This window comes from Pseudopodoces humilis, chromosome 6 (genome assembly GCF_049639895.1).
Source record: "Pseudopodoces humilis isolate 2021_Gansu_Grassland_sample_001 chromosome 6, ASM4963989v1, whole genome shotgun sequence".
Taxonomy (NCBI): domain Eukaryota; kingdom Metazoa; phylum Chordata; class Aves; order Passeriformes; family Paridae; genus Pseudopodoces; species Pseudopodoces humilis.
The window spans coordinates 15069756-15081758 of NC_142205.1; the positions used below are offsets into that span (position 1 = coordinate 15069756).

General features: G+C 36.0%; 1 protein-coding gene across 9 annotated transcripts in view; it reads right to left on the minus strand.

The window, feature by feature from the left end:
• The window catches only part of PROM1 (prominin 1), a 62396-nt gene that overhangs the window by 12466 nt on the left and 37927 nt on the right, over positions 1-12003 (minus strand). For 5 of the 9 annotated variants that reach the window (XM_088056588.1, XM_005517821.3, XM_088056587.1 and 2 more), the window contains 9 exons: positions 9883-9972; positions 8340-8557; positions 7849-7923; positions 6620-6683; positions 4661-4820; positions 2527-2679; positions 1560-1683; positions 1038-1141; positions 509-593 (listed from right to left, as the gene is read on the minus strand). In XM_088056588.1, the coding sequence (XP_087912714.1) occupies positions 509-593; positions 1038-1141; positions 1560-1683; positions 2527-2679; positions 4661-4820; positions 6620-6683; positions 7849-7923; positions 8340-8557; positions 9883-9972 (1073 nt within the window). Of the gene's footprint in view, positions 1-508; positions 594-1037; positions 1142-1559; positions 1684-2526; positions 2680-4660; positions 4821-6619; positions 6684-7848; positions 7924-8339; positions 8558-9200; positions 9225-9882; positions 9973-12003 lie in introns of all 9 variants that reach the window. The other 4 variants (XM_088056582.1, XM_088056586.1, XM_088056581.1 and 1 more) reach the window with 1 other exon arrangement.

A 12003-nucleotide genomic window follows, 5' to 3' on the forward strand; every position in this document is an offset into this window, starting at 1 on the left:
ACAGGTATTACAGGCAACCCCAAAATTAGTACAGTCCTGTAATGACAGTGCAGTCATATATCATTAGAGCTTAACTGGAAAGACTATTTTACTCCAACTACTTCCAACTAAAACCTGGAAGTACCATATCCTGGAGCAACATAAATCTGACTGGAATCAGAGGAGAACACACCCAGACAGGGGTTTATACAAAAAGAAAACTGTCACTGAACACCACAAGCAGTCTTTCGAAGACAGACAACAACCTTCCACACAAGTTGCGAAGTTAAAACGAACAGTATTATCAGCGCATTAAAAAAAAACCAGCACATCAGAAAATCTTCCCTGGCCCACTGAGACTGGTAAAAATATCTTATTTGTAAATCAAATTCTTTCTTTCAGTTTAGCTTGGACAGCTCTTGCCTCCCTGTAGGATGTTTTGTGTATAAAACATAAATCCCATAAAACCCAGACATGCTATAAGAGCCAACATCCTTCACAATCATGCACTCATTCATACTTTACTTACCATACTAATATTTAAAAGCTCATTGATATTAAACAGATGTTCTAGGTGAAGGGAAGTATAAATTCCTTTGTTTTCCTTGCAATCACTGAAAGAATACAAATACACAGATAAGCCTAAAAACCACCTTGAGGACCAAATATTAACAGAATGATTAACAATGTTTTCTTATTCTTATTTCTTTAGAAAACAAAATACTGATTATAATTTCTGAAGCTCAGTCAATAAGAGAAGTGATTAACAGTTTCTGAAAGATGTAAAATATTTTATCAATTAGTTTGACTAGTATTGTCATACAGCAGTATGCTGACTATCTCTAATGACTCATATATAGGAACAAATTGCTTCTGCTTGTGAACCACTAGAATCAGAATTTCTTCTGGAACATGTGCAATATTTGGATGTGCCTCAAATATGAAGCAAATATGATACCATAAAAACAGTATGTATAAATTCAATGAAATAAAAAAAGAGTTAAATAAGAACCAAATTAAATCTTAACCATCTGTAATGAGATAATCAACTCTAATACCTGTACACTTTTTCAAAAGTCAAGTTAACATTCGGATTTTTAAATATGATCCCAGCAAGATAGTTTTTCCAGTGCTTATTTAGTAAGTAAGGTGTATCCAAAACCTAGAAGACAAAATTCAGTAATGTTACTATAATCCCAAATTTCTTTATGTATTTATTCATATGTGGTCTTTTGACACATAACCACATCTAACCTTATCACCCACTAACAAAAATACAAGCGAAACAGCAAATTCAAACTCTCTGGTGCAGAAACTGAATATTAAAGCTCCCCATTACCAAGGTACAACTGAATCACAAAAATCTGTCTCCAAAACAAGACAGGCATGCAGTACTAACCCTACAAAGCAAATTAAACCGAGAAAGGATGAATGTCTCTGTTTGGTTTGTAAGGAGGAAGTAAAACCAGGTCCAAATTCACTTGAAGAATCCTATAAAAATGATACGCCATACAGAACAGACAAGACCATTGGGAATCATGGGGATTCTATTAATTATTTAATAACATAAATAACCTCACCTTGAATAAATTTTTATCTTCAAACGGCTCACAGACCAATTTTTCCACATTTCCACCTGTGACAAAAGTGAGCACCACTACAATCATCAGCAGCCAGGAGAAAAGAAAACTGAATCCAACACCACTGGAAAAGAAGATGAGAAAGTTTTTGCTTTGTAAGAACACTCTGTGTATACATATATATGTATACATACTTGTGGCAACAGTGAAGCCAACAGTTAGCAGCTACAATAGAATTATGAAAACTGACTGATGGTTGAAATAGTTCTGTTTTCCAAGTATGTTCTTGCTCTCTGAAACATCTTAAATGTTTTAGCCCGGTAAAGTCTTCAGCTAAAATGCATTTGAAACCTCACACTAGCACTGGGCATGCAAACTGTTTTAAGAATTACATTCAAGGGACACAAAGCCATACAATTTTCTTTTTTAAATTCAACTCTCTAGCCTTGTGCTCTCAAAAAAGTTTTAGACTTTCAAATGCAATCTTCTCCTGCAGCCAGCAGAAACTACATTAAATCACTCCCAGGCACTTTTCAACCCCAAACATCCAGAAATGCTCTCAGAATATCAAGTGTTTCTTGTCTCCTTGCATGGATTTTTTTGAAACTTTGAACAAATGTTCTAATTCTACTAGAAAGTCATTAATTTCCCCTAATATATTCTATTGCCTGTCCCTAGTTTTGCAGTTTCCAAAGGGACTTGCACAGAAATTCATTAGCCAAAGCACTTGCCTTATAATGGTAAATTCAGAGGTTTTAGTCTTCAGCTGTGATCCTTAATGAAACAACAACCCCAAATACCCAAGCCCCGCACTGTAAGTGTGTGAAATCAATATTTAGTTCTACTTATTTCTCAGCAGTTATACCTAGGTAAGAAACCAAACTGTTTTCATATCTGTGTCCTTCAAAAAGTCAACCAAACTAACTTTCTACCTTTATGTTATTTTTCCCTGGTAAGTGAAACTTACGCCATAAGAAAGTTTCCTCCAGTGTTGGAGATGCAGCCTCTGGTTGTTGGAGAAGCATGTTTATCATACCCACAGGTGCCACACAGCAATCCAAGATAGTAAAAGACCAGAATCAGGACCAACATGCAGCATAGAATGAGACAACCCAACCACCTACGGAATAAAAGATATAAGTTCTTGATTATTTTCACAGGAAGAACACACTGGAGACCTTCAGGAGACATCATGCAATACTATATTCCAAAATGTCCTACTCGTTGTTCTGTCTCAGCAGCCAGTGTCAGCAAAGATAAACATATTTGCTACACCAGCATGGATTTTGGGCCAGCACACAGTCACTGCTGGATTGCAGTCAGCTGCTACTGAAGGACTGGGGAACAAACACCACAGGAACAAGGTGTTCCCCAGTTAATGCAGGTGAAGAACCAAATTGCTCCAAGTGGAGCAAAAAAATACTCAAAATTACTCAGAGGAGGCAGATGTTCAAACAGCAATTTATTCACGAATAAATGGATAAATTCATGAATGTGGACTGGCCATTGGTCGTGAAGTACATAGCTGCTCTTACTGTGAGGCTTACTAACATGCTGCACACTATGTTAGGCTTGTAATTGTAAATAACTATACTTAAGGCTGTAAAAACCTGGGCTTTATGTGTCTGTGCTGGACTGCTTTCAATGTATGGAACAGTTAATGGAATTTGATCAGGAGAAAAATCTAGGATAGGAAATGAACTTTCATTTTTATTAATTACATCATGTAACAGCTCTATCTGTACAGGCATTTGGAGCGTATCCATTTATTCACACATTACATATCTATCCTTTCATCCTCTCCCAATGCCCTCTGCACTCCTTTTTCCCTTCTGTTGTCACTTCTTCAGCTTTTATTTTTTAAATTCCCTTTTCTCCTCCCTTTATTTTTGTAGAAAAAAATCTGTAAAAGAAATACTGTAATGAACATGTACAGCCAATAAAAAGAAAAACATGAATGCTGACAGGCATATTTATAAAAGGATACTTATTAAGAACTACAAATAGTGCACCTGTAAGTAAGAAAGGACTAGATGGAAAGTAATTTGGACAATACAGGCTTATTGGTTTCATTTGTACTTGAAGTACTGTTAGGTTAGGTTTGACAAAACCAGGTATATAGATGAATGCCATATAGATGAGATCTATTCTCCTGTAGAGGAATAAAACAATATATTTATTTTATTAAATGCAATATGAGTTTCAATGAAAATATCAATAAATTTGTCAAATTATGGCCCACCACTAAAACTGTCAGATTATAAATGGGCTAAAGGTAAAAGTAAGCAGGGTTCTAAAGTTTGGTTTTCTGTTCACTTTTATTTATCACTGCATTAAAGCCAGCAACACACATTCTGTAGCAGTGAAACTGATTATGACCCAAACACAGAAGCCAATATTGGTTATAAAGTCAACTAAAGTATGAAACAAAATACAGGGAGGATTTGATGAGCTTGTGGACAAAAGTGACTAAATCTGGACCAAGACATATGGTATGAAATGAGAAGCTTTACATGCCAAAATATGAGGTTACTCAACTGCAAGAGACACAAAAGTCTCAAAAATTATGTTTTTCTCATGATAAAATCAACCATAAAGACCAGTACTGCACCAGTAGGGGCAAGCACAAGTGCACAAAGATTTACAAGGTGTGAAGCAGAATCCCTGCAACTCCTGCTCTGCAGGACAAAAGGTGCTGTAACAACAGATTGTCTTCAAGACCTCTCTGGTCCTTTGCCTTCACAATTTACCAGCAAATCAATGGAAACAAAACCTAGATAAAAGGTCACTCTGGCACAATGAAATAATAAGTTCCTTTGGGTATTATGTCTTTGACATCTACCTGTATCTATCCTTCCTGAAAAAGACCTGAAGGTCTACAGAGTAGAAAATACCTCTTGCTCTGTGGTGAAACAGCACCCAGTTATTGATTAGATGCGTTTTTTGTTTTTACTAAAATGCCAGTACCAAACAACTCCTTTATACATCTTTCTTTCACTGTGTTCATCATTAACAGTTTACTTGCCTTTACAGAACATTAAAATATTACTAAGTATTAACAACAGGTAGTGCTTCAGTCCTGCCTTATTTCTTGTACATACCTGTAGAAATCGTACTGCTCCACTATTGGAAAATAATCTTGAACGTATGTCTCACTCTGTGTAAGATACACCATCAAATCTGCCAAAATCTTCTGAACAGGGAGTGCTCTTGTGAAGGTAGTAATATTTGAACCAATGGATTCCAGCACACTTTTGATATCTAAAAGAATAAACATATTTTACTGTTACAGATCCATAGAGGAAATTTACATTCTATGTATGCATTATAAAATGCTATTAAGCCATTTGCCACATGTAACAAGCAAGCCATGAAGACAAGTGTGAGGAAGACACAAGCAGGCAACAAAAGCATCAAGCTTTGAAGCAGCACAACGGCATTTCAAAATACACACTTCGTTTTTAGCATTCAGTATAATGATTCAAGATGCAGACGTTGAGCCAGAGTGCTTCCTCTTTCCTCTCATTATAATGAATGTGTCACTTTTTATCTAGCCAACCTAAATCTTGCTTTTCATGCAATATCGCAAATGGCAACACTGAGCAAGACAATTAGCCAGCAAGTTTACAAAGGAGAAGAACAGAATCTATTTAAACTCCATGCCTTGGGAATACACTGTGAAAGAAATTGGCCTGCCTATATTGAGAATCTATACTAGTTATTTTCAATCTTATTAAAAGAGATTACTTAAATGAACTCATTCCAACTAGGTAGCGACACTCATGAGGTAAAAATCCATTAAGCCATTTTCCCCTCAGATTATGGCCAAACATGCTACCCTCTACTTACAGTTTAGACAGACATTATTTAGATATACAAAGACATGACTAATTCACTTAATATATATAATGTCTATGTGTAAAATGCAGTTTCTCTATACTCTTCCTTTCCTTCAACTGGAAACGTACTTAAAAAAGCAGAATGCATAACTACAGGTTGTAATTGCGTGGTAGGCAGTACTTCCTTCTTTCTCAAAACACAAGTGGACAAGCCTTTGTCTGTTTTGATGATTACTACTCAAATCCAACCAGGTAACAAATCACAATTGTTTTAGAAGTTAACAGATAAATGTGATTTTTTTTCCAGTAAACCTACTTATTTTGGTTTTGTAACTCAAATTTGGTTTTGATACAAACAAAGCCCCACCAATTTATAAATAGATAAATTAAGATGTTTTGTCAATGTTTACACATCTTAGACATGGAAAACGAGTAAATCTGCTCAAGATTTCCTAATGAAAACTGTAATATCAGTTTTAGAAAACTGGCTCATTACAGGGAAGTTTACACAGTACACTATGTTTATATGTATACTGTGCTTTATTTTGCCCAGGAGTGGAAGAAAAAAACCAAACAAACTGGAAAAACTTACAAGGAACAGCTGCTTATATATAATGCAGAACAGGTCCACAATGCAAGAACAAAAATTAGAAAAGATTAGTATACATATGCTATCCTACCATACAGGTACAGTCAAAGAACAAAAAGTGTAAAGCCCAAGCAACAAAACAACTGAGACAGCCATTTAAGTCATTCGTAAGGCATATTTTGACTTTCACTTTGCCATCCACCACATTTTAATACAGCAGCGGGGGGGGTGGGGGGCTGGGGAGGGGTGTCAGTTTTTCTAACATCACACTCCTAAATATGTCACAAATACACTGGTCAAGGAAAATTAGGTTTTCAACAATAAAGCATTAGTGTGAAGTAAGGATCACAAGATTTCTCATTACTTGTGCAGTAAAAAGCCTAACAGATAAAACTCCTCCAATAAAATACCACATGGTCTATTTTTAGATTTAATTTATAGTCCTTATCAAGACACAGTTGCTTTGTATGTTTTTTTCCTATTGCACCAAATTTAAAAACAAAATAAAACTATTTTTAAAAAATAGTTTAATTTCACATTTCCATGTTTAATGATATTTAGCAAGGAAAATATATTACCAATAAAAAAAACCCAAAAACATTAAGTAAAGTGAAAAAATAATTTGTTCCCACCTGATAAAATATTCTTCGTTTGATTCACCACCAAGTCTGGAGTATCATTAAATGCTGCATAACCCTATAAAAAAGGGTGAAAAAATTATGGCATGTTTCTCATTGTCAAATTGTTTGTAGTTTTTCTCCTTTTATTCAAGGATCAAAATTACACACATACTAAAATGTATATGGTAATACAAGAAAAATACAGTTTATCACTGCATATTATAAAAGGTGAAAGCAAAATCCAAATTTCAGATTAAGCTTCGTCTCCAGAATATTCCTTGGGGGAAAAAAAAAAATCTATATTTAAGTACACATGAATCAGTCATACACATCTCAAACATTGCTGCCTGTCAGATCTAGCTCAAACCAGCCAGAAACCCACACATGAAGATTCACTAAGTGAAAGAAGTTACTCTGTACCAGCCTAACACCACCTGTTTCTAAGTCTATGCCTTTCAAACATGAAATGCACGTTACAAACAATGAAATCCAATTGCCTCTAAAGACACTGCAGTGGCTTCTTCAGTGAGAAGGGGTGCACACTATGGGGACCAAGCTCAGTAGCTCATTTGGACAGAAAGGAGAAACCATTGCAGTGGATACCTGAAGCCTTACTCCCTGAAAGCCTGATCACTGCAGAAGCAGGAAGGGGTCTCAACCCCCACACACAGCCTTTGGTTTCAGAAAGTGCCTTCTATTCCTAACACACATTTTCAGATTCCTAGATTTTTCAACTGCTCAAACTAAGCCATTCTTCTCCTAGATGAAAATCATAGGTTTTTTTGGAAAGTCTTGAAAAAATACTAACAGCCATTACACTTGGTCCATTGCACCAGATTTAATGTTAAATATGCACATAAAGAATTTGAAATAAATATTTCAAGATAGCTGGAATATAATAAAACTAATTAAGAGACCATGGATTTTTTTATTTCTTGAGTTTGAACCAAAAAGTAGAGAGCATACTACTGGATCCACATTTCTGTCTTTTCATTTTTTAAGGACTGTTCCTTCAAGTGGACAACCTGCAAAGTATTTTAGATTTGTATTATTCTGGAGATACAAAGCACTACATTCATACTTTCAAGTGGTAAATCTTGTCCAAACAATGAGAGATATCCAACTGTGAAGCAGGTTGAGGTGGCAACAAAATAATTCTTCTTGAGAAACCAAGGGGAAACAAGTGATACACATATCCCAGTTTACTCATTAACAGTCTAAAAATCTATCAAGATACATACCTTTTGTACCAGACTAGAAAGGTCTATTTTAAGGACATCATTGACCTTTGCAAGCTGGGAGCTCACTCCTGGCAGCTGGGAAGGAAAAGACATGCCTGAGCCACATCAAAATAGCAGTTTTACTAATTCAGTAAATATTTCAAAGTTAGGAGAGAGGGTAAAGAAATTGAAGTGATCTTTAGGAGAATCTTACTAAACACTCGTGAAACCTCCGTTGTACAAAAGCAAACCTTAACCCTCAGCATTTTTGGGAGGGCAGATTATTTCACTGCCCAGAACAGCACTTTAACATAGCTACTTGACACACATATCCTTTTCTGCACAAAAGATGAAAACAGTCACTGGAATTACCCAGAAACACAGAAAAAGGGAAAGTCACTTATCTCACAAGTGAAGCACAACACCAAGCCACTGAGCTGCAGAAATACTACTGGGCTTATTCCAAGCAATCACACTTTGTGAGCCTGAAAAATGTTATTGAAAGATCTTACCCCACTAAAATTGGCGTTGATGGTCAGTTGACCTAATGAATTCCTGATGATATTGCAAGTTGAGGCAGCCTGAGCCGCATTGCATGCGGAGTCATTGAGGGTGTTGCTTAGGTGCATTTTAACATCTGTCAAGTTTGCATGAAGTCTCTCTGTTCCCTCCTGCAAAACCTCCACAGAGACACTCACATTTTCCAGTGCTTCCTTCGTTTCTCTGATGGCTGCAAAGATGTGAAATTTTTAAAAAAACACGTTTGTTAGAAAGCAGAAGTTAGAAAGCAGAATATACAGGCATGAAGAGAAAGTGTACATGCATAAATCACATGATCTTCTTAACAATGGATTTATTTACTGCCTCCCTCCCAGAAAAACCCCCTAGCACATAGTATGTACTTATTGCATATAAAAATATACCACTTACGCTTTCCTACAAAGAAATTAATATGCTCAAGTTACTTTTATTGAGATTTCATACACTTCCCACTTTTCTGCCTTTTCCCTACCTCTCCTTCCTCAGTGGTTCAAGTAAAGAACTTTAACACTCGGTCATTAGAAACTAAAAGGCCATATCCATCAAATTGTATTTTCAGTATTTTCCTTATAATCCAACTCACAAATCATATAGCTGCAAGATGAAAGGTAAGGAGATCATGTTGCATCAGCCAAGCATTAATGAGTGTTCCACACTGTCTGGCTTTAGATTCCAATCCAATCACATCAAACAAACAAAAGAAAATTAAAAGAACTCTGAACACTTAACAGGTGTTTAGTACACAAAGAACCACACAGACACAACTAAGAATACACAAAGTTACAAAAATAAAGTGCACTTCACACCACACAAGGTTATACCGTGTTTTTTACCTTTGATAGCCCTTTCCACTTTGACTTCAAGACAAATAAGAGAAATAAAGCAAAAAAAAAAGGAGAACGATGACAAGTGAATGAGAAAGAATTCATGGGTGTAAAAAAAAACCAAACCCAAAGTGACTCAAGTTCATGGATACCTTCCCTTTGCTCTTTAAGCTGTATCTGATTCCTGAAAAAAGAAGCCTTAAATGAAATAATAAGAAAGGAATATTTTCTCTAAAGGGAAAGAAAACTAAGAATGAGCAATGCCAAACTCAAAGATACAATGAAGAAATGCTGGTTAACACTCTCAGAATAATCTTGGCAGTGTACAGGAAAAAATCCCTGACCTGTTAAAGACTAATCTGCAAATAGTTATGGCTATAATTACACAACTCTAAAAGGGGTTTTCCTAGTTTCCCTTATATTCAACAGAAAGGGACAGCAACCTGAAGCAGGAAATTCAGATTTCATCTCTATTCAACGACTGCCAAAACTAAGTATCAACAATAGCATGTAACTTTTGATTTTAAGTGTATTTATAAATCTTAAGGTGTCTGAAATCCTCAGTTGAAAAGAAATATCCAGGTATCTAGAAAACTGGAAAGTTGACTCATGGTATTGCACAAAGCTATCCCATGCTGTGCCTGTTTTACCATGGCAACAGAACATTATACAACAACATGTACATCTTTACCTCCTGCCATTGTCAGAGCTGCATCAAGTGCAGGACGTACTTCTTTTCCCAGCTGTTCTTGAACTCTGGTTCCAAGCACAGGTCCAACATCTGTAGTATGAGGAGATTAAAAAAACAACACATTAAACACTAGCTCAATTTAAACTGTCTCTTAAACTACCTGCTATCAGACTCTGTACTTAACAAATACATGTATTAAGGATATCCATATATGTATGCTTATATGTATATTGTATATATACTGTTTCATTTATACATACATATACATATTAATAAATATATTATTGAAACTTCTCTAAGGTCTTACAGTCAGAACCTAAGTAACAGAAGGTAATGGAGGGACACCATTCTGCTTTAGCTAGCTATAGGTCTATAAATGAAAGAAGTAAATCAAAAATGGTGGAAAATATTCATTAATACTTGACCACATGGGTAAAGATGCACAAGAGTTTCAACAAACTTCACAATATGTATTTCACTGCATTTACTACTTTGTTGGGAACAGGATTTTTTCCCACAATTCATTTTAAAGAGGTCCAGCATCTGGACAGGAATTTTGTGGCATACTCTTTCTCTACATACTAAGTTTTCATAGTGCAAGAGGAACTAAAAAGTGGACTCTTTTCCTTTCTCCTGTTCCTCCTGTAACCAGAAACATCAAGGTCACCCACAATCCAGACCTGGCAGTCAGCTCTGCTGAAATCCCTTAAGCACATTAAGGCCCTGTACCATCATACAGTACATCCAGCACAGATACTCACAGCCCCAGCCACCCCCACTTTCAAACCCTCCAGTCTCACTGCCCACTAACAGAAGTGAACCTTGGTTCAGAAAAGTGACAGAGAAACACCGAGCAGAGCTGGGTGAAGCATTTTATTGTTAATAATTGCATCCTTAGGTAATCACCAGGTCCTCTCCATTTTCAGAACACAGTGCACTGATTTCTCAGTTGTTTTCCTTTTGATGAGATGAGAATACTGTGTAGTACAGAAGCATCTCTTACTGTCAGCACTACCATGTCTGGCTTGGGATGAGAATTTCTACCAAGTAATATTTCAGCATTTCCTTAGGGTGGGCAAACTGAATTAATCTACAGTTCTTTAGAGATTTTTGCTACTGTTGATTCCCTTAAGAAAAAATCTTTCTGTACCCAGGTGTCACACTCTTAATTCTGGTATTTCAAGAAAATAAAAGCTATCTTTATTTGATGATTGCTTTCATCACAGACCCTGTAGGTTCTGTTAACTAACATTATAAATTTTCCTTGAGAACAAATAAACATTTAATTTGAAATTTCAGCTTGGAATGGCTGGGACGCTTCAAGCTAATACTCAAAATACAAACATCAAATTTTTATTATTACTGTTATTATCATAGACTTAAGATTACATCTATTTTTTTAGATCAGAGTGTTCCTGCTGAGAACTAAGTAGGAAGACTACTTAACTACTGCTACTACTACTTTGACAGGCAGATTCAATGTGCAATTAAGCCTCACACAGACAAGACACATCATCTCAGGGTATGCCAGGTTGGCTGAATTGGAAACTACTTTTAATATACATTTTAAACCTACACAGGAGCAGGGATTCTGGGCATGAGAATCAATTTATTGAAAGTGGCACAATGCCACAGCTGCACAGTTTGATCCCAGCAACAATCCCCCAGTCCAACAATGCAAACCTGTATTCATTTATTGAGACCTGGTAACAATGCACCTTCTATCATTATGTGTACTGATCATGGGCAGCCCTTTCTATTGGGAATTTTGGAAAGTGAATCTTAAATTACCAAAAAAAAAAAAAAAAACAAAAAAACCTAAACCAAAACAAAACAAAACCGGTCAGTTTTCTGATTGTTTTTGTTTACTGGGAGCTTTCAAAGTGATGCCTCATACTGTAACTGTGCTGAAGGGGAAAGTGCAGCAGTTCTACTTCAAGTTTTATCTCCTGCTCTTCAACTGCTTGTTCTGAAATGGCAAATACATTAAGCAGCTTTAGAAAGAAGATAAGCTTATACCTCAACTCCTAGCTGAACAGAGGACAAAGGCAGAACAAGAAAAATAAACAGAGATCTCTCTCATTGGAACTATCACAACTGCTAGTAGCTCTCTTCCTTGAT